This window comes from Oreochromis aureus, linkage group 6, assembly GCF_013358895.1.
Source record: "Oreochromis aureus strain Israel breed Guangdong linkage group 6, ZZ_aureus, whole genome shotgun sequence".
In the NCBI taxonomy this organism is placed as follows: Eukaryota; Metazoa; Chordata; class Actinopteri; order Cichliformes; family Cichlidae; genus Oreochromis; species Oreochromis aureus.
Window position 1 is genome coordinate 25,610,878 of NC_052947.1, and position 23,887 is coordinate 25,634,764.

Here is a 23,887-nt window from a genome sequence, read left to right on the forward strand (position 1 = left end):
GATTGCTTCCTTGATGCCTTTATGAATCCAAATTCTGCCATATAGAGGTATTGCACATTTCACTTACACAAATATGTAAGTTGTCAGGCCACAGGAATAGACACAATATGCCCTGGTGAGTAAATATAACTTCAGATAAACTCCACAGGGTCATTTTGAAATGTCGATTTCTTCTGATTAGTAGTATGTATTAAGTAGTACATGAAAACACCTTTTTCTTCCAGGCAGCTCACCATATCTTGTAACTGATAAAATTCTGCTAAGGACTGACAGCTATTTATCCAGCTTTAAATACCAGTTTTGTTTGTAGTTGTTTTAGTTAAGTGATACCGTTTGGCCTCTCTTCATCGCATTTCCTCATTTTGCGGTGATGTTTCCTCCATGTGGTCAGTTATTTCTACTTTTCTAATACATGTTGTTGTTGTTTTTGCTTGTTTTGGCATTAATTCAAATCATTGCATACAGGTGGCCATACATCATTGGCCACCTGTCTGCCTAAAGATTGTTGAATGAAACAGTTTACTGTCCTCCGTGTCTGTTCTTAATTTGCTGTTACATTTACTGTTTTGTCCCTTCCGGTGTCAGAGGTCTCGTCAAAGCTTTGTTCTCCCTCACTGTGCCCCCATAGCTGAGCCAAAATTTCTTATGATGCTCAAGCCCAGTGTGCAAAACATTTCAGCCCTCTCCACGAACCCCTTTTGCTTTACATGTCACTGTGCAGCTCATGTGGGCATAACTTGGTTCAATCAGAGATTCACTCTACTAACTCTTTAGATCCAAAGATTCCCTCCCTCTCACCCCCATTTTTGCGACTTTCATCCACAGCTTCTGCTTTGTGCTTCCCAATGGACTTTGATCAGCACGCACATTTTTTCCTCCATCGCCAGTTTCTTTCTGTCTTTCTCATTTCTCCTTCATTCTGTTTGTTTAATCAGGTCGCAGATTGCCCTGTGATGTGTGGACTGAATAGAAAAGCTGTCACAAGAACTCAGTTCTGGATCAGTACCTCCTTCTCCCACTCTCTGTTTTTCCCTCTTTCCTACACAACTATAATTGTACACTCCTACTCCCACAAGCCATAGCACTGCATCACACTTGAAGGCTGAGACGCTGGAAAAATAATGATAAGAACCAAAAATCTTTAAGCAATTTGCACTGGCATTGTTTTAAATTCAGGAAGACATTTGTAAATAAAACTGAATTGCATAATGTAATCAGGCAGTCACAAAATTAGGGCTGGGAATAGATAAGGATTTAGCAATTCTGATTCCATTATCGATTCTCATTCAGTTTTCATTGGCTCTACTTAGAGAGTCCCGACCATCGCTAAGCAGCATATCAAAGACATTACATTTGTACAAACTAATTGCATGCTGTGTGGCCAAATGTTTGTGCCTGTTGGAGGTATCTCCCCTCTTTGTTGTGATCAGAGTTGGGGTCATTACTCAAAAAGGAAATGCACATATTACACAAAACACATTACATAAGGAGAAAACACATACAATCTTTCTCTTAAGCCAGCAGCTCAAGGCAAAAATAAAAACCCACACAAAGAGACTTTAAAGTAATTCTACTGTAAAGTACAGGTACAGATGTGCAGTCTGACTGCTCATCAGTTTGTTACCTGTTGAAGTTCAGAGTCTAGCTGCTGGGCTGAGGTGAGCAAACACTCAACTTTAATGTCACTCTGGATTCTTGTCTAGCTTAGAGTTAGCATACTGTCTGTGGAGTTGCTTGCAAAGAGCTAAAGCTGTGTTAGCAGCATAATACAGTTATTTGCACTTTACCATTGCACTCTGATCCTTTTGTACAATAAAAATAAAGGTAATGTCCATATCCACACTCGAGACTGCGCCACTATTTTCCTCCTCCAACACACAAACTGTAATTAGCAATTTTTAGCGTAGGAACAAAATTGAACCAATAAGCAAGGAGACAAAAAATTCCAAGAAATTGTTTAACTGGGAACTGGTACTCTGGAAAAAAAAAACAGTCCTCGTTTTCTATCCCTCAACAAAATATTACTCTTATAGTGACAACTATAAAATCCAAGTAAGAGATCAAAATACAAAATAAGATTCTATTCATCATCTATTCATTATTTTCTTCTTACTGTGCAAGTATCTCCATGCCATCACTGGAAGAAATGCCAAACTGCAACACACAATAAATGTACTCATTCGAGAGTAATACACATTAATCTGTCTATTAGATTTAATTGCTCAATATCCAAAGGTGTCGGAACGCCGTTGCAAACTGTTTTGACCATTTAAACCTCTGATTTTTAGTTATTTACTCTTGTGTCATTCTCCACTTCATGTTATGGCAGGTTGTAACAGTCCCTTTGCTTTTTAGGAATTAAGTGCTATCATATAGTATTCACAATTAGTTAAAAGTTGGGGTTAGGGCAAGTTTTAGCTGAACTTCAATGTGACAAGAATTGAAAAGGTGTCTTGTTATTATGAAGGAGTAGTCGATGATCTTTACTGTAAACATCCCTGTAAATGATTGAAGTGGCATGACACTTTTCTCGCACCAAATTCATTTGTTCCTGCTGGTACCACATCCTGGTTTTGCACATTATTAAACCTCAGGTTTGCATTATAACCGTAAGGGAAGTTTTGCACTATCAGTTTCAGCCGGTGTTTTTTTGTCCTCGGTAGCATCACAACATGGCAGTGCAGAAAAAAAAATGCAATAACCTCAGCGATGGCTCAAATATGTTCTCCACATGAACAAGAAATGTATGTGAACAAAAAATGATTTCCTTGTGATCACTGCCACTTTACTGTGTCGGCATCCAGGTGTCTTTCAACACCAATACTGTGATGCTTTTGTGGAGGTAAAAGAAAAACACTTCCTATGTTGAACAGACTGAATGATGTCTGTGTTCATCTTTAGGCAGATGCAGAGTGCATACACCGCACTCTGTTCAAGCAGTGCACGTTCATGCTGTCTGATGTGTTCGGTGTTGTTTGCAGCAGCTGTAAAGCACCACAAATAGGTGAAAATCACAGTTCTCTTCATGTTTGATGAAAAGTGTGATAATTAATAAATTAATATTCATGGATCACTATGGGTTATGGTAATGGCCTTTCACCTGACCTCATTGCAAATGTATATTGTTTTGGTTAATTGGCCACAGTAACCTAAAAATCTGACATTGTTACAGCACTAGTGTCCATTTAGGGTAAGGACTAAAGCTCAAAGGCTGTTTGTGTTTGTGTACCCACTTCTCTTTGTTCTTCTCTTTCCACAGTGTATTTGTATTCCATGACCTTCGCCAATGACTCCTTTCATGGTTCAGTGTTTTTTTTTTTCCCCCTGTCTGTCAGGCTAATTAGCAGCCATTGTCTAGCTGCATTGTTCCACTCAGTTCGCACCCTCCCTACCCAGAGTAACCTTTAAAAAGAGGAAGTAAAAACCTCCTATAAACACCAAACATCCTTCTTTTTCTGCTTCTTCTTCTTATTTATTTTTGACCTGCAATTCCACCATGGGCAGTCAGTCGGATTCTTCACTTTGTCTCTCTCTTGCTCGCTCCCTTTCCTGTAATCAGACTTGTCTGTATCTCCACCTTCTCCCTTCCTCATTGATTCGTCTGTCGCCCGCTGTCACAGTGGTGTGGCAATTTGATAGATGGATGGTCAGGTCACGTATTGATCATAAGGATTTGATGTGTTGTCAGTCACCTGTTTGCTGGGCCTACTCAGCATACTGACAGCGTATCAGTGTTAGTTATCACTCACTGATAGGGAAAAAGAAGCAGTCACTTCACCACAGCTTGCACCGTGTTATATTTGATACATTTTAAACATCCAGCAGTACCGTTTTGCTGCCTTCATGCAGCGATCAGAAGTTAGACCTCGAGGTATGAAACCTTAATTGTGGGGCTTCTAAGGAAAGGAAAAGCAGAGAGCAAAAGTTTGCAAACCCTATCAGCTTTACTTAATAGTTTTGTATGTTTTACTGAAGGCACTTTTACCTGCACAATAAATAGGTTTTATATTTTTAGTTGTATCACACTGACAGGGCCCTGTGACCTGCTGAACCAGGACAAGAAAGAGTTTAATGTCTGTTTCCAGGTAAATGTAAATTAGTGCTTCCACTGCAATGTGCAGTCATTTGCATGGTTGCCACATACACCATCAAAGTGTGTCTGTGTGTATATGTGCAGTTGCATATCTGCATATCTATCCAGCAAGACAGTAAAAATGACCAACTCCTCACCACTTCCTGAACAGTTTTTAATTTACGGTTTTATACATTCTGTAAGTACACTCAGATCATCCATCGGCCTGTCAGGGTCCACTGTGCCATAACAAATGGATGAATTCTCGCCATGTAAACAGAAATCAATATATCAAGTTTTCCACAGAGGCAACACTGACCCAGTGACCTGATTTCACTCCTGTAACAATCACATGGCTACGAATAGAGTTACCCATCTGGGTTATTTTCATAGTATTTTAACTGCAGGGTTCCTTGAAAATATTTTCAGTGTTAGTTGATCTTTTCTGTGTAAAAGTAATAAAAGTAAGCTGGTAAATTCCTGGTTGGACTTTCTCTTAATATAAATGTGTGGTTTTCATGACAGGAAATCTTCCCTGTGATTTCCTGTCATTCGTTTCGCAGAGGCTTTTGTGACATCACCAACTCTTTTTTTTCAACCGATTTTCCAAACCTTATGAATTTATTACACTTTATTATGCAAAAAGTGAAAGAAATCATTTCCAAGAAGATTAAGTCAAGTAATCAATTCATTGTTTCAACTCTTCTTGATGTAGTCTTGTGATTTAGTAAAAAGAAAAATGAAATATCGTATTGAATAGCATCTTTTTCCTGGTGTTTGCATGTGTTTCCTGTGCATACTGGATATCCTCCAGGTCTTCTGCTTTCTTCCCACGCTCCAAAGACTTCCATGTTGGATTAACTGGTGACTAAAATGGCCAAAGGTGTGACTGTGAAACTGAATAGGTGTCTGCCTCTTTTTGTTAGCCTTAAGATATACTGGTGACCTGGCCTAGGTGTAACCTGCCTCTCGATGCATGAAAGCTGGGATAGGCTCCAGCCCACCACAGCTTCACAGTCCCGGATATGGCCCACATGTATGTCTCTGCGCTTTTGTCTCTCTTCTTTTCATGTTTTGGTTTGACTTGTCAGGCTAATATTCTACATTTTTATTCACATGTATTGAGACTCAGTTATTCATAGCCTCACTCTTTATATCAGCCCTTGGGATGGCAAGAAAAATGTTGCAGCAGATTTCATCCTTTTCAGTCTGCCATTAGCTCACTCACACTCTGCCTGACCCCTTTCTCTCAACACCTTCTCTGCCAGCATTTCCATTATAGTGACTCTCACAAAACTGCACTTAGTGCTCAGGTTTTATATTATACACCCCTCCTCCTGTATCATGATAGCAGACTGTTGTGTCTGTAGTACAGAATTAAAAAGGTACCTGTAGTTCTGCAGAATGACCTTAAATTATATTAAAGTTTGTAATAGATGAGTTTGTAATCTTGCACAGGCTTCCATCCATTCGCTTCCGCTTATCCTTTTCAGGGTCGCGGGGGGCGCTGGAGCCTATCCCAGCTGTCATAGGGCGAGAGGCGGGGTACACCCTGGACAGGTCGCCAGTCTGTCGCAGGGCCAACACACAGGGACAGACAACCATTCGCACTCACATTCACTCGCACATTCACACCTAGTGGCAATTTTAATTATCCAATTAACCTATCCCCACAAGCTGCATGTCTTTGGACGGTGGGAGGAAGCCGGAGTACCCGGAGGGAACCCACGCAAACACGGGGAGAACATGCAAACTCCACACAGAAAGACCCCGGCCTGATGGTGGAATTGAACTCAGGACCTTCTTGCTGTGCGGCAACAGTGCTAACCACCGTGCCACCGTGCTGCCTTAAATAATTTAAATTATTATAATTGGGGAAAAGGGATAATAAGGGGACATCCCCTTGACCGTACAGCAGTACTGTAAATCTGGCAGTACAGTAAATGTATTTTAGGATGACGCATGAAAACAGCACAACAGGCCCACCACCACCAAACAGGTGGTCCTTTGATTACATCAAACAGAAAATAGGCAAGCAGGTTTTAGAAAACAACATGTCCAGGCTCACAAACCAGAGTGTGGGGCTCATCTCTGAAGGGAAAGTAGCAGTGATAACATAGAGAAACTGGGCTGAAACTGTTTTTAGCATGAAACATGAAAACTCAGTAAAAAGAAAAGCTCAGTGAAATATCATTCGGCTTCACTTAGTCCTCATTCTATCATCCGCGATCAAACAAGACCTGATGTCCACCTAAAGGGACAAAAGATTAAAAGAATGATGGAGTATGTTTCTTTGAAATAAAATCTGAATATCAAAAAATGTTTTCTTCTGGTCTTATGAAAATGTGCCACCATGTCCAAAGCTTGTGTTTCTGCACTTAGCAGCAGAGTTATTGGCATTCAAAGCACTCAGCGCAAATAAGCTGCCCACCAACAACCGCCACCCCCCGCCAACAGTACTGCTGCCTCGTCTACTTTTCGCGAGCTTCTTGTGCTCTCCTTTTCCTCCCTTGTTCTCTGCAGCCTCTTACTCCCTCTCTCTATCTTCTCCACCCCCACCCTCTCCCTCTATCATTCATCTGGCTGCACTGCGAATCCCAGCAGCTGGTTGAGAATCCCCACAGAGCTGTTTCAGCTGAACTCTGCAACATACACATTTGTTAGGTGTTAGGTTTGTGCTTTTTTTTTTTTTAAATACCCACAATGTGTTTGTGCATTAGAAATATAATTTGGATTCATACACCACCATATCCCCTTTTCCACCTACTCTAATTGCTTTAATCTTGCACCTGCTTTCAGTCCATTAAACCCAGTTACAGAAACTAATGTGATGATTTTGAGCTCGTTCTTCCCCTTACAAAGTGTTATAGTATTACTATAACACTTTGTGACGGTATGTAAAACCAACCCTCTTGTCCCTAAGTATGTGCTGCTGAGGCAGGTAGACATGAATAGAATTGTAAATGGCTTCTCTGAAAAGAAGGAAAGGGGCCAACTCTCTAACAAATTGCATGTAAACAAATAGCCACAGACAGACCACTGGCTGAGCAACTGCCAGCATCCTTGAGAAGTAAAGAGGAGAAAGAACAAGACTATACGGTGCATTCCTTTCCCCATAATCTGATTTATTTGGCTGCTTTAATGTAAATCATATCTATTCTTCTTTTTGCCTCTTTCTGACCACCTCTCCCCTTGTTTTTCATCACTGTATTATTCTAAGACTACACGCATGGGAGATAGAGATAGAAGCAAAGTCTGAGTCACAAAGCTCACACTGAAACACTGAAAATATGTCAACAAGCAGAAGAGAGAGTCAAAGATAGTGAGGAGGTAATAGGTCCACTGGCATTTCCTTGTAATTTTAGCAGGATTAAGATCTGGCTCAGCTGCCTGCAGCTCATGCCAAGAGCTGCTGAGTCCAGTTACCAGAACAAAACGCGGAGTGGTGAAACTTTAGCAAACACCATACAAACAGAAGCATGCACACAGATACTGTATCACCATTTTACCATTAGAGAATATAGCTTAGATGTCTGTGTAAGGAAATACAGCCACAGGCATTTAAAAATAGAGACACAGAGGAGTTGCCATCCTTCTGAAGTAGAATCAGCAGGGATTTTTCTTTTTGTTATAGGTGGCAGTAGAGTATGATTTATGTTTAGACTGCATGGAGAACTAGCTGGTTATAATTTAGGTAGCCAGGCAGGGAGGTTCTCATGTGACAATATTAAGAGAATAATAATGGTAGTTGTTGATTTGGGCTAAATGAAGCATCATAATAATAAAAACCAGCTCATCTCATCTTTCTTTTTCTTTTTTTTTTTTTTTTTTTTTTTTTTTTTGAAAATGTAGACAGATAAACTGGTAGTTCAGGGTTTTTCCTGGCTCAGAATAGCACTATGACTTACACCAACAGACACTCAACACATTCTTATCCCAGGCTGTCAAAAACTACTGTTCTGTCAGTTGCCTCTGACATCTCACAGATTTGGCCAGTGGTGCCTTCACATGCTGGTTATGGCTATATTGGACACCTAGAGATAAAAATCTGTTTTAAGAGAGCAAAAAATGATCAGCTTGTTACTTGGTTAGGTTTAAAATAAACCTAACCAAGTAAAGTGTTAAAATGACACTTAGCCACTGCATTTAAAAGTGGACTGCATATGATAGCCATGTCTCTGTGCGTCACAGAAACGACACCTAAGGGTACCTTGATTTTATCTTTGAGACACCAGAAGCTTTGACAAAACAGCAGTATTTGATTCCCTGGGAATGAGAACCGGCTAGATCAGCCCATATACAATAAAGGCTCTGAACTTTGTTATCCTACAGTCAGAAATATATGCTTTTTCTCATCATTTGTTAAATATTCTGCAATCTGAGCTAAGTTCATTGCAGTGCTGGTAAGTTTCCTTTAATCTTACGTTAGCATAAGACCTCTTGGGGACACTGCAAATTCTTCTGTGCAGGAAAAACCCTGTAGTTACAACCTGCTGACTGACACTTTGGAATGCAAACGCAATTAGTGCACAGCCAAGTTCAGATAAGTGTAAAGCTGTTTGAAGTCACAGTCATGTAGCCTAATAATAAAAACTCTACTATATGTTTTTTTTTTTTCTACAGAGCAGACTATTGAGTTGAGTTTTAATGTAGAATTGCTTAACTATTAAGAAATAAGTAACCAAAAGTAAACAACACACCAAATCACAGTTTGTTTCTGTATTTCTGTCTCTTATATAGACTCTGAGGCAGTGGCCGACTCACAATACAAGTAAGGAGTAAAGCATGGAGTGGAAGTTGTGAGAATGATTCAGATATTCTGTGGAGCTAAGCTAATAATGCTTCACGTTATAGAGAGCCCACTCACAGGCCATTTTTCCGACATGTATAGAATTTTTGGAAGTTACATAAGAGTGCAGAGGAAATGGCACGACTGGAAAAAAAAGTTGTTTTGTCAGATGTTAAAGTAAAAATAGTTTGTTTTTTAGAGCACCGAGTTATACCATTGAATTATAGCATATTTAAGTTATTTAACCAGGTTTTACCTAAGAATGCAAGCAAGTAAGCACCTTATGAACGTGAAGATACATTTTCACTGATCTTCAACTCGTCGTAGCTGTGAAATGTAAACTTTGCAGGCACCAAGAAAAGCATCTTTTCTCAGAATGCATTTTTGAGAGGATTTTCTGTGTCTCAAAGCTTTATTTCTTCTCATCCCATAAATGAAATGCAAACATGTCAGTCGCCTACACTGATTTTTCTGAAGCCCAAGCCATATGAGGTATGTTGCCTACAATGGCTGTTATTGTAGGCAAGCCAGCCCCCAAACCCATTCTGTTTAACAACATAGAACTGAGTAACTCAATGAGGTATTTTTTTTTTCTTAAAAATTAATTTTCTATCATATAATCACTTTATTGTATCTGCTGTCTGCTCCTCTGCTCGAAAAACACATTAGAGCCAAGATATTTCCTGACCTCATTAAGTGAAATGAACAACCAGTGCCTCCAGCTTCTTTTCTATCCCCTCTCTCCCTCTCACTCGTGCTTCCTGTCTTCTATTTGATCTTCTTTTCCGCTATGACTAACCAGCACATCTTGTATTTTTGACCTATCTCATGCAACCTGCTGCATCACCGAATGCAAACTGTTTCAGTTTTAGTGACAACCGTCACCTTCCTCCACCTCTTCACAGCCCACACATGCACTGGCCTCTTCTTCACCGGGAGTCCGACTTTTAGGCAGGCCGGGCTTCATATGCAAATATAGCCTGAGTGGGCGGCAGCCGAGAGCCGAGTGTGCAGCAATGTGAGAACTCTCACAAGCCCCGCCCACAGCAGCCAGTTGCTAAGCGACAACCTGCAAGGAGGAGGGAGCGAGGAGGAGAAGGAGGAGGGGCCATGAATTCAACAACTGTTGCCCGATCCGAGCTCTCGCTGTGTGAATGCGAGTCAGCCGGCGAACAAGTGAGCGAGAGAAAGTGTGTGAGGTGCAGAGAGTGTGTGTGTGTGTTTGCGCGTGCACGCGTTTGTCAGAAAGAGAGAGAGCGAGAGAGTCTGTGCTGGTGCGGGAAAAGCCAGTGCAGTGTTTTTAAAGAGAAAGACACAGGCTGCCTCGCTCCTCTGCCTCTCCGTGGACTATACCACTACCGGGGACTCACCCTTTGGACTATTCCGTCGTTTCCGCCTCCCCCCCTCCACCCCTCACACTTGCCTTTGAAGGGAACACCTGTGCGCGTGAAAGCCAAGACAACGGACTTAGCCCTGGTAAACAGGGCGGCTGGATGACTTCGGTGGATGACGGTTTGGCTGGTGGAAAGAGGGAGACTGCCGATCATGGACTCCCCGCACTAGTTAACGGGGTAAGAGACCAGAGAGTGCAGCAAGCCTGCTGAAATGTGAGGGTGATAAAAGATGACTTGACAGAATGAGAACAAAACACAGAAAGAGGTCCGCAGGGAGAAGCTGGGGTTTAGTGAAAGAAAAGCAGTTTACGCGTTGGGGGAAAGACAGCTGAGTTAAAGGGGAGTTAAGGGGGGGTGATGCTTCAGCGGCGGTCCATTGTCCCCCGGTTTGTGTGTTTGAATGTGAGTGTTGCACGTAGTTGACCCTGCCTCACAGCTTGCCTGTCTGTGTTGCTCAGCTGTTGGTGTCATGCCTGCACACTCCTGTCTCCTCTCTTCTTTTTCCTCTCTCTGCTTTCCTGTGCCCCCCCTCCTCCTGTCATATTCTCTCTGCTTCCTTTGCATCCCAGCATCTCTCCCTGAGGGTAATGGGATTAATTGGAAACTAGGGTAGCTGGAAGGAGACACGGAGAATGACAGAGAGAGGGATCAAAAGACATGTGAAGTGAATGTCCAGGTGTAGTTTATTTAAAAAAGAAAGAAACAGAAAGAACAGCAGATAAATGTGACAAAGTTATTTTCTACAGTTGTGTTTATAAATGTCAAATAAATGTGTCTAATAATCATCATCATCATTTTGTGGCATTTCATACTTAAAAATTCAGCTGATATGAGCCAAAGTTCATTAATAACATCCCACAAAACTACAGATTTCCTGTCACATGACCACTACACACTATATTCAAACTTCTCTTTTTATAAATTTAAATTGTTTGCAAATGCTATGATTAATTTAAGCACCCACACTTAAAATACATGGAGAATCCTTCCTGATATTTTTTTTGCACAAGTTCTTGTTGGTGGTACTTTTGAGCATATTTATTCAACTCTCCAAAAATAGAAAGGCAAGGGGAGTTTCATTTCTATTGTCAGTGGCAACATGTCATGACGTCAGACTCTGTAGTCACTTTGAATACACCTGCTGCTCTGTGACTGGACGTTGCATAATGAGATTTGCCCTCTCTTAGTTGAGCAGGAAAGTTGCTGTCGATTCCCCCGGACCAAAAACAACTAAAACATTCTCCGAAGATCTTCTTACTAAAAAGACAAATGTGTTTATGGGCAAACACTTTAACAGATTTGCTTTTTACAGTCATTTGATGTTTGTTTCCTGCACCAAAACTGCCCCATAGCCAAGTATTTGTACCAGTGCACCTGTATTTCTCAGGGACTAGAATAACTAGATTAACATGCAGTTCTGAGCTGTACTCGGTGAATGAAAGCTAATCTCCAGGAGTCACAGTCACTCCTCTTAAACAATTTCTTCCAGGCTTTCTAACACAGTGCTATAGAGAGAAAAGACACAACAGTCGATAGACAAAACGAGCAATTATCTAAACACAGGACCATTCATACTGTAGCTTCTTAGTCACTGAGATCATGTACTCTAGGTTTAAAAATAAATATTAATCGAATGCTGCAGAAGCTCTCCCGGTTCTCACCATTTACCAGTTATAAGTGTTTTAAAGTTACTTTTTAAGAACAGATAATACTTTTTTAATGCAACCGCCTATGGCAGACAGGGGCTAGACCACCTGCTGAGTGTCTGCCAAACAGCACGCTGAAATGCCTCCGTTCAATAGCTGGCAGCAAGTGGGCTCACGAGCTGTCCGTTAAGAGAAAGACAATGCACTATGTTGAAGAAGGACGGTGTCCTTTTCCCCCCCTCTTTTCTTTGGACGCGAGTTTGATGACTCATAAAACACTCTAGACACAACACTCTCAAGCTGTGAAATAACGAACCTGAACAGTAAATTGGACAGCGACTGTTAAGTGCTTGTGAAACTCCAAATGAGTCAGTGTTTCCTCTTTTCTGGAAAGATAACTAACTTCTCTTTTTGCCAGTGATGTTGATAATTCAAGGGAAACATGAATCAGTGGATTGCAACGCTGAGGACAAAAAGATGAGACGGTCATCAGATTTGATGGTATATTAATTATTTAAGTCTATAATGGATAAAAATATGAGAGTAATTATTTTCTCCTTTTTTCCTGTTTTGTATCTTTGGGTTTTAGACTGATAAAGCAGTCATTTGAAGGTGCCGCAGCCCTTGCAGTCATTGACTGCAGTACTTGCGCGTTCTCAGGAAACCAAGCATGATTTTGATATGACTTCTGCCGGGTAATGACAGCTTCTTTGTTTTGTTGGGCAGCAGCACATATGAGACCAAGGGGCAAATGAGCTAATACACATACCTATCCACTTTGTGTGACAGCTTCTCATAATTGCACTTCCTCGTGACATATATTTTGGCTTGCACTTAAATTTTTGTGACAGATGCTTATCCAACTATTTTCATTTTAACAGTTTCATTTTTCAAGATGAAACAGACGGTCACTGGGCTTTAACCATCGCTCACATTGGGCCTGCTTTTTATACCATTGTCATTGTTATATAAGATGTATTTTTATTATTATTTATCATTATGAAGTGTTTGAAAACCAACACACATGCTTTATTGGTAAATATCCATGTCACCAGCAGCAGTCAGAAGCAACATTTAACTAAAATTAAGCTAATTTTATTAACTTAATTTAATTTTTTTTCAGTGTAGTGAAATTTATCAACTCTGCAAGCTTCAGGAGGCTTTGGTGCATGTTGAAATGAGGATGTGTACATGAGCTGAAGTAGTGTTTGTATTATCATACCTTATCTATCTGAACTTGACCCTGATGCCAAACCCCCACATTATATTAATAATAGAAAACACATTAAACTAATACAGAAACTGAAGATAAACCAAAGCAGCTTTTTTCTAGTTTAGAGCTTTGGCTTTGAGGCGCTGCCTGTACCAAGTACTGTAGGTAACCAACATGCACAGAAAGGTCTTCATGTCCAAAAAAACCCAGCCTGATGATAAAATGTAGAAGGGATGTCAGGATACCAGGAAAGTAGTAGCTTGCACCAATACCGATAAAACTGCACGATTTTTGATACCCAGTTAAATACCGAAACCAAGTGATCATCCCGTGTATTTAAACATAAACTCGTTTATTAATTTTGAAATTGTTGACATGGTAATGGCAGATGTTTATTTAAATTGTTGACGTTGTATTTTGCTGAGTTGACACCGAGTCAAATGTTAGGATGGTTGCCGAATAGCCTACTGATGTTACTACGAGGTATAACATTAATTACATTTGCTTAAGCGTTTATATGCTGTTTTCTGTAGAAAATAGTGAAAAAGCAGAAACTTTTCTGTGTTTAAATTTTTATTGTTTATCTATAGTTTTATTGCAGTGTGAATGGCAATGGGGGAGGTCTTTTAAAAGTTGTAAAACTTATGAAAATACATTAAAGTTCACTATCTATGCCCTCTTTCACATTTTTAAAGCCATTCAGTGGACCAGATTGGAGACTTTGCCGGGTTTAATCTGGCCCCTGGGCCTTATGTTTGACAACCCTACTATATGTAGAATAAAGACTGTGTTACATGGCTACAGTAAAAAAAACTTTTCAGTCATGTTGAATCAACTGACTGAAGAAGCTTTAAGTTAAAATGAGAGCATCTGCCAACATAAAAATAAAATCGTTGAGTCACTTGAAACCCCACCAAACTGCTCCTCCCTTGCTTTTAGCTTCCTTCATGACATTCAGTCTTTCAAGTCAAAGCAATATTTAATCCAAATATCAGATCAGTGCATCTTCAACAAAAACTAAACCAAAACTAAACATTTTCAACCAAATAAATAAATACACTGAGATAAACCAAGTCGCTCTAAAATACTTCAAACTCAACTGAATCAAAGATCAAAATTAAAGCTAATGACAAATATAACTAACTCTAATCAGAATCATATAGCAATTGTTTTTACAAGCTGCTTGTCCTGACTGTTTGTCACTTTACAGACACGCGGTTCTCAAATTTATGAACACAATGAACTCTGGCACGTTAATCATGGGATGTATTTCAGGTTCTCCCTGTTTAATGGGCCTGCTCCATACACATGCCCAAACATGTGTATGGAGCATCTTTTATTAACCGCTACCTTGAACCGTCTAAACTGAATCTGATTTCATCTTCATTTAGTCAATTAAGAAATACAGCAGCAAATACTGACACGTGCACAGTGTTTTAACTCTAGGGGCGTTCGCGTTTCACTGAACGTACCTCCACAGAGTCTCCAGAGTGTGTCTGCAGTCCCTCCCTACAGTGTCCTTTGTCCAGTGTGGCATTTCTGGTAACTCAAGTAGCTACCTGAAACAAATGTCCCCCCCCCCCCATGTTTCTCTCATGGTTATGGCTGAATGATGAATGAGCAAGAAGACAGTGAGGCTGTAAAGAGTCTCATGGTTTCCTCATGTTTCAGCATTTCAGTTAGACGTGTGTGTATTTGTGTGTTTAATTCACACAGGATTTCAACAGCGTTGACCTAAACAAATGGAGTTTAAACATGAGTCAGATATGATTCAGGAAGAATAATGCTTACTGTTGAATCTGAGTAAGACAGTTACACAGGCAGAAACATGCACATTAAACACAACAAGCGGATGTTTAAGGAATACATGTGGGTGTGGCTACAACGGTCTCTCATCAACTCAAGGAATATAGATTAACCTAGTGATAATTTTGTGTCCAAAAAAAAGAGGCTACAAAGATGATCATCAGAGTTTAAAAAAAGACAAAAAAGACAATTTTATTAGTTGCTAATAAGTTATTTCACCCTTTCTTTCTTTAGTTATTTGTAAATGTAGCCTTTTAAGTTCTTATAAAGCCTCTTTTGCACTCCATCTGTACCAGAGCTTCTTCTCTGACAGGATCAGAGGCTCAAGGTAATCAAAGCACCAGACGGCAACAGAGTCAAAATGCTGCATATCAAAGCGGAAGCTTAACTTTTCAGGTTTTAGGTGAATATTTTTGTGGAGCTAACAAACGAGGAGCAAATAGACGTTTGGAGAATAGAGAGTAAAATGAACAAAGAGCGAGAAACGGGGGGAAAAAGCCTCTGCAGAGAAACGCCTCTTATCTCTGTGGCTCAGTCTGACAAACACAAGCAGGGAGACACTGCAGCTCTCAGTCTGGATTTCCCGTCCTGCTCTTCTCCTTCAATCCCACTTTGCATTTTCTCTTCCATCTTTCCCCCTTTCATTCTGCCTCTCACTCTTCTACTTATCCTCCGGTCCTTTTACTGCTGACTCACTCTAAATCAAAGCTTCATCGGTTTGGATCGATCCGCTCGACGGCAGTTCGTGCGTCTGCTCATCCAAACCCTCTTCAAAGTGGCGTAGCACTCCATCTTTGTTAAGCCTTCTCTATCTATTGCACGACACTTGTTTTGCTCAATAAGACAACAAAAAGGTGGTTACTGTCTAACTAGTTATTCCACAAACCTGCAGCTGGAACAACACCTTTTTAAAGCCTTATTGAGACGCATAATTCCTTTAATCTGGCTTTGCTCATATGACATCCCACAAATATGTTCTTTAAATGCTCTTAAAGGGTGGTACCCAGAAAAAGATCCTACTCTCCTAAAGTCATTACAAACTGCAATGTCTCCTGAATAACATTAAACTTCCAATGATTAAAATATGTAAAGCAGTCGGCTTGAATCAAGACTTGTGTTTAAACCAGTCGCCGCCCTCTTTTTACATTAACATCACTTAAGCCTTGAAATGCATGGCCGTCCACATAATTCTCCTCTTTACCAGAAGGGCAGATTAATGATTTGTTCAGCACTAAAATGGTATCGACCTTCAGCACTCAGTGTAGACTAAATTGGCGCGAGAAGATGTGAAACTCTTTAATTGTGGTCATAATAATGTTGTAGTTGTTTTCCAACCGGATAAATCCTCTGTGTCTCTGCTGACTGAGAGACTGAAGTTGTTGTCACTATTTGTGTGATTGTTTTGCATATGTGCATTGTCAGCTTTTATTATACACAAGGATGTATTGTAGCCATGTATTGTAGCCATGTGAAAAAGACTAATTTTCATTCAGTGTGCTTACAGCAAACTTTTATGTTTTTAGAAGATGTGTATGAGAGTTAGGGATGGGTATCGAAAACCGGTTCTTGTTGAGAACCGGTTCCCACTGTTTCAATTCCTTGGAATCGTTTGCCATTTTTGCAAACGATTCCCTTATCGATTCCAGTCGCCCCGAATGACGTCACCACGTTGCGGAGCGTCGGAGCGTACCTGGCAGGAAACACGGCGCCTAAGCGGCTCAAACGCTTAAAAGTTTGTTTATACTTTATCAGAACGGATGACAACAGGGCAACTTGCAATACTTGCAAAGTAGATATTTCATTTAAGGGAGGAAACACTACGAATATGCAAAAGCATTTGCTCACAAAACACGCGATGAACTTAAATGAATGTCGTGTTTTTAATTCCGCTCCGGACTCGTGAATCTCAACCCAGCAGCAGCGGTTTGCACGTCCTCTCCCGTTAATGCGGCAGGTAAATAATCAACTAACAGTGCATATTATGTTAGCGAGATCTGCTTTATTACAAAACCTGCCATTACTGTGCATTTAGGTGACCATGATGAGACAGAGTCTGGCTGGCGCTCGCTGGCAGTTGTTGCTGCTGTCCACCGGTAGCGTCTCTTTTCAGGCCCGAATGTCACCGAGCAGTGACTAAGTTTGTGGTAAAAGCCTTGCAGCCATTTGTCACAGCACATGGTAAGTGAATGTGTTTAATTGTAGGCAGGGACATTACTGGATATTCTTGTGTAATTGCTACAGAATAATTTATGTTATACTTTGTTATTGCTACAGAAGAATATTTATTTTATTATTTTACATTTACAATTTTCCCGGGGACCCTGTGACACCCATTGAAGAGCCATAGGCTGGATCTCTTAAGATCTCACTGTTGGGTTTATAAGGCCATGTTACTCCTAAATTTCTATCTTGTTCAAAGAGAAGATATAAAACAAAATTCTAAGCTAATCGACCTTAGTGTTCTCCTTTTTAAAAATAAGAATCGATAAGAGAATCGATAAAGAATCGAATCGTTAAACAGAATCGAAAATGGAATCGGAATCGTTAAAATCTTATCAATACCCATCCCTAATGAGAGTGCACAGCTGCAGAGTGGACACGCTTGATTTTGGAGAATATTGTTGCCTAAGGCAAAGTGCGAATGCACTACACAGTTTGTTTAAAATGTAACCACTCTTTTCTTTTAATATTACTGGCAAAATAGTCCTGAAATTGCTATAGAGAAACTGTCTCAATTGTGCAATCTGTTAAACCATCCTTGAAAGCAACTGAAATGGAAAAAGTTGCATTGCCACAGCTCTTCCTAAGGTTTAGAGAAATGTTACTAGCCTGTGGGATAATATACACAAATTCTGAAAAGAAGGGTACTGTATCGTCCGCCTTCACTGACGCTGACGATTCTTCGCTGACGTTAAAAAGATGTAGAGAGTCTGTGGGAGTCATCAATTTGTCTATAATGTTCCCTCAGCTCATAACCCATAATAAGGTACCTGGACTGAGTGGTCACTAAGCAGTCTGGATTTTTGCAAAAACTTGCTAACAGCACAAAGCGCCGATTAATTTAGTCGATACCTCCTCAGAGAGCCGCACCTCTGCTCATGATCTGCCTGCTTGTTCTGCTGTTGCCTCAGGGTCCAACATAACAACACTCTGGGGTCCTCTTCAGCTACAGCAGGCATCTTTCTTCTGCTAGGCTTTGCTGCCCAGGCAAAGCAAATACAGCACTTGTAGTATACCCCAAGATAGGTTTACCACCACTGGATTCCTCCTTCCTTCTTTTCTAGGACAACACCCAGATTCTGTAAAATCAAGAATGGTCAGATATCCCTATGTTCTTTATGCAAACGAGATACCAATCTCTCCTGTACCGTCTTTAAAATCATTTCGAGTTCATAGGTTAAATGTTTGGTTAACAAACCTGAGCTCTTTTGATCATAAAGCTTCCGTTTGTACTGGGATCCAAGACTTAGAGCTGTGAGTACATTGTTTTCTCCATAACTGAAACCAAATCATTGATTCACTGCCCGGCGTGTTGAGATTTTCGAAGGTAAATGTAAACTTTTACTCAGCTCTTTTGCCAGCTCGCATATCTCTTCTGAAGCCTCTCTAGGACTGGGTTTATGTTTTTTTAAGACCGTTTGATTGTGTACTTTAATCATGATGATTTACTATAGTTATAATTAATAGAGTTGATCTTTTTGTGCTGCACTCAGTCTGTTTTTATGTTGTTTTATTGCCTTTATTCCCATTTTACTTGATTGAGTTGCTTTTGCATCTTGTATGTGGGTGGGTCTTTTGACTTCAGGTCACAACACTGGCAAAATGCTGGGTGTGAATATTGGTAGCAACACTTTGTGTAATTGTATAACAAGAACACATCTGGATGTTTCTCTCCTTTCTTATAATCTCTGTTACACACCCTCATTTTGTAATGAGAAATTACTGTATACTGTTTGCCTCCCTGGTAACTAATACTTGGTATTACAAGGGTAATGGCTGTGCAGTAATATCATTTGTATGTCACTGTTTTTTTTTATTGCTTAATCTTCCGAAATGTTGCTCAACAACTCTAGCACGAAAAGCACATGACTCAGTGTTGTGAGTTTCAGGGTTGCGCACTGGCATTATGTCATGCAGTCTCAGCTGAAAAACTAATGTCACTGCCAAGCTCAGCTGAAAGTTTATGATTGTAAAATTATTATTTGCTTATTTTAAAAATTTTCAAAAGTTTTGAAAGGAATAGCAGTGCTTATTCTAGTAGGTTTAATTTACATTTGGTTGCTTTCTCTCTGCTGTTCATTTTCTGTCTTCTTATCTCTTTACTCCTCGCTGCTTAGATTGTTGCAGTGCATATAAATAATATCTGATATCAGTGCATTCTCTTTTTCTTATACATAACTGATTCTGCAGAATTCTGTCTGTATTTCAAAATGTTTAGTAGCATTTAATGGCATGCTTAAAAACACTACTTGTTATAAATAAATGACAATCAATCGGCTTCATGTTAACACATCTACAGTGATTTGTAGTTGGGTAGTTTATTTTCAAACCCTGCATGGTTACTAGACATGGTTTTACTAAGGGATGGCTGGATGATGAGCATACACACAAATACTGTAACACACATGAAACTATTTTTAGCTTGCAAACAAATACACTTAGTCTGCAGTGAACAGAAACCTCAACTAACAAAAGGCCTTGCAGGAAGGTACTGCTTGTTCTCTCGCCTTCATCTCTCCATCTTGCTCTGCTGCTGATGTTGGCCTCACTTGGGAGAAGAGCAGGAAAGGAACGATAGGACGTCTGTATTTTAACTGGGTCAGACCCTGCAGCAACAGGCTCACGAAGAGATCAGAAAATATTTTTCCTATTTGATTTAAATATTGAGATCTGTGTATAACAACGTTCGTGCTGTGCAGTATTACAGCAGAAGCTGGATGCGTACAACATTGTTTAAATTGTTTTTAATGTTCATTTTTTGGGGAGGAATTGATCATTTATCAATAATATGACTGATTTGGTCAAAACATTTAATATCTGGATTTTAAAAAATCCTCTTTTGGCCAAATGTGCCAAATGAGATGTGAAGGCATGCGAGCCTTCAGATCGAACAGCTACAGTTAAAAGTACAGCAGATCTTGGCATCCTCAGTTCGTCAGTTCAAAGCCAGTGGCAGTTCAGATGCTGTTTGGCAGGCCAGCTGTGGGTTTTTTTTTTTTTCTTTGCTTCAGGGAATCGAGCAACTCAAAATGCTCGGTAGGCTCATGTTTTGGCAGTTGAAGCCCCCTGGCTGTTCTGGAGCAGGCGGGTATAAACAGAAGCGTTCAGTAAACGCATACAAACATGCACTCACAGGCAAAGCTCCTCCCTTAATCATCACTTTTTTAGCAGTCTCATCAGGGTAGCTCAAATTGACTTGTAGAGTACAAAGTGTTTCTGGTTGAAGAAACAAACACTGTAGGATGTAACTGTCCAGCAACGTCTTTGCCTCAAACGAGTGCTGTTAGAAGAGTTTGCTGCCTAAATGATACCACGTGATCTTCCTGAATGAAGTGAATGCCGAGGATGCGTTGGCACCAAATTAATTTCATTATGAATATTATGAAAACACTCTTTAGTAGTAGTGCTGAGCCAGCAACAGCTGTTTATCTAAAATGATTGAGTACATCAGACGGAGAGCTTAGGTTGAGCAGGTTGGAGACATGGTTAGAGAGGCGAGGCTGAGATGGTGGGGACATGTTGAGTATGGAGGTGCCAGACATGGGGAAAGGTGGAAGATCGCAGATGAGTTTCATGGCTGTGGTGAAGGAGGACATGAAGTCAGATGATCCACTGTGGTGGTGACCCCCGAAAGAAGATCTCTTGGCAAGTTTACGTTTCCCTCCCGCACACCAATGTTTCATTATTTCATATTTAATTTGACTGTTCTGATTGGACCTTTCTGCACATTAATCTGTTGAGGAAACTCAGTTACAGTTAAATCTCCCAAATTTATCCACAACTGTGGCGATGAAGTGAAATTATTTTTGTACATGTCTGTACGGAGATCTGGTGTCGGTTATATGCCGTCCTCATGCACCATATTACCTCATTAAAAGGGCAAGTCATGTGGTTTCTCTTTGTTTTGGCAGCTTGTATGTCTCCAAGTTACTTTCATTTCCTCTGGTCTTATCTTTAGGATTGTATTCAGCATATAACCCGTACTGTCTCACATTTCGTTACCAAAATGAATGTAAATGACACAAAAAAGGCAGCGTGTCAAAAAGTTTACTTTGGACAAAGTCCATTACCACAACAATGCATGGTTTTCTGAGTGAAGTAAAGCTTTCCAGTTAATGTCAGTATAACGCTGTAATGTTGATGGTATATTCTTTGCATGGGCGTGATTTCTGACATTTCCAGCCTCTGCTGAGGAGCATTTGAAAAACCTTCTCTTGTCTCTTCACAACAGGTGTCACGTCGCCCACTGTGTTAGCTTGTTCGGTTTTCTGAATTGTTGCAGAACAGAGTAGCGAGAGTGGGGCTGCCTGCTTCCTTGCCGCACACTGTGTTTCTTTCTCTGCTGCAGGGAAGGAATGCTAAAGAGACCTTTATCCTTTGTTTTATTCTCTGTGACTCACACCCCATGTTGGCTCTTTGTAACGATGCAGTGCCTCAGTTTGTGTAGTAAATGGATAGGCTACTTTTTTTTATTTACTTCTCCATAAGCATACATGCAAAATGGCTTCCTCATAATTTTATAATCATCTGAAACTTTGTTTTCCAGTGGACTTACATGCATAATTAGTCTTTGTTTATTAATGCTTTATAACAGCATTCTCCTTTTCACAAGACTTTTGAAGAACAAACAGCATTTATCTTCTGTTATAGAATTTATTTCCAGCATTTAAAGGAAAGTTATACAATATGCAGTGCAATTTAAACTATTTTCCAGCTGTTAAACTCTCTGACCATCAAAATAAAACCGTTAAGCTGCTCTTGCACAGTCCGTCCATCCATAACGGTTATTCAGTAAGGGTCAACAGTCCATCACAGGCCTAATTTATACATTAACATAACATAGGTGCCTTTAGACTGTGGGAGAAAGCCAAAGCATCATTGAAACACGTCACAGAAAGGCTTTTGTTTGAACCTGCAGAATGCTTTGTGACGTGACGGTTGTCACCACTGCATCACAATCACAGTGCAAATGAAACAACAGAGATATTCTATGGAAACTTTGAGTGCAGCTCCTCACTATTTCTGGTTTAAATCCAAATAAGCACATAGAGTTTTTGAGAGCGAGAGAGGGGCAGAGATTCTTTAATCCTTTGTTTGCTATGTTGTTACAAACTAACCTGACTATCCTCTGCTGTGTTGCCTCTCCTCCTGTCTTGCATCTCTTTTATTCCCATGGCTCATTCTTTGACTAATCTCATCCTCATACACACTGTACTGCTAGCTCCTTTCCAGTCTCTCGTTGCATTATTGCATTATTCCTTCTCCTCCCTCGTTAGCTCGTTATTCACTCTCCCACCCACTTTTCCCTGACTCCCTATAACATATTACTTACCCTGCTCTCGCTTCTCGTTATCCACGTCTTCACCTGCCCCTCATTCTTTATCCTGCCCCTCCATGTTTCAGCTGTTCGGTCATGCTGAGATGAGGCTTTGTTCTCTGTTGCATTAGACCAGATTTTTGGAGGGTGAAACAAGAAGGAGTGAGATCCATGACCTCTGGCCCATCACCCTTTCACCCCCGTAGACCTCCAGACCCCCCTGGTGTGAACTGGATGATTCCCACAGTGAAGGAATTTACTAAGTGGGAAATCAAATGACTGAACAGCCCTGCTAAAAACAATGAACTCAACACGAACTCCACTGTCTAATATTTTAAACATTATTCAGATGTAAACAACTGCAAAACACTGAATGCCTTTGGCTGCATTTGCTCATTTTTGATTCTTCCTACTTGCAGGTTTATGGTATATTAACTATATACACTATTATACTCTGCACTGTAAAGGAGTAAAAATATTTCCATGATTTGCCATAATATAGTTAGTTAAATTGCTTGACCTTTTTATGCCTGAAGGTGAAAATAACTGTGACAGTGGTGGTATTCTGCTGTGACAAAACAAATTTCCCACGTGTGGGACTAATAAAGGTTATCTTATCTTATCTTATCTTATTCGTGAGAGTTACAACTTTAAAAGTCCTGAAATGTCAGACGACCCTTAAAAGCATTCAGTTCCATCATCCGTACATCTGTTAAATTGTCCTTTTACAGTTTTGCCCCCTTAGGCACTGTGGCTACTAAGCAAATAGGTGAGAGCCCTCCACTGGATAATCACTGCAGTGATTCATATGTTTTGGCTGGAAACAGGTTATTTAACCTTCAGTGATGCAGTGAGTAGTTTCTCATTGTAAGAAGACTTGGACATGAACATTGTCATGGAAAAAATGTTACTGTGGTTTAGATGGGTCAAGTTTTTGGCCTGCATCAGGTAAAAAAAAAAACAGCTTAAAGATGTTGCTGAAACTGCATGAATATAGGTTAAGAACTGTCCAATTTTATCTTTTTAATGATCGCAATTGGAGAAAATTTTCTGAAATTAAATCAGAAAATATCAGCAGTAAAGTCACAACTGTGTTTGTGTTTGAGTGTGAGCATTTTCACACGTACAAAGGGAATAAACAGCTGTTTAGCCTTAAGAAAAGCACTTATCAGTCAAATTAATCAGAAGAAGGCTTCAGTTTGTCAGGGGACATTAAGATTCTACTCTGGAGTGATGGAAAAAGGTCACATGGGCGGATGAGTCCAGATTTACCCTTTTCCAGAGTGATGGGCACATTAGAGTATGACGAGAAGCAGATAATGCCTTGTGCCTGTCCTACAAGCCTGTAGGGGCAGGATTATGAGCTGGCATTGCTCGGTTCTAAAGTCTAATGTTATGGCCCCAAAAAAACTGAGGTCAGCTGAATACCT

At 40.2% G+C, this 23,887-nt stretch overlaps 1 protein-coding gene across 4 annotated transcripts in view; it reads left to right on the plus strand.

Moving 5' to 3' along the window:
* rab11fip4b (RAB11 family interacting protein 4 (class II) b) overlaps positions 1 to 23,887 on the plus strand; it is a 51,664-nt gene that overhangs the window by 11,978 nt on the left and 15,799 nt on the right. Inside the window, exon 1 of one of the 4 annotated variants that reach the window (XM_039613403.1) lies at positions 8,826 to 8,843. The exons of 1 other annotated variant lie outside the window; for it this stretch is intronic. Coding sequence is in view for 2 of the 3 variants with exons in the window: in XM_031740440.2 (XP_031596300.1) it covers positions 10,355 to 10,432 (78 nt within the window). In the remaining variant the exon portion in view is untranslated. Of the gene's footprint in view, positions 1 to 8,825; positions 8,844 to 9,971; positions 10,433 to 16,952; positions 17,099 to 23,887 lie in introns of those variants that run through there. 2 more of the 4 variants (XM_031740440.2, XM_039613402.1) reach the window with 2 other exon arrangements.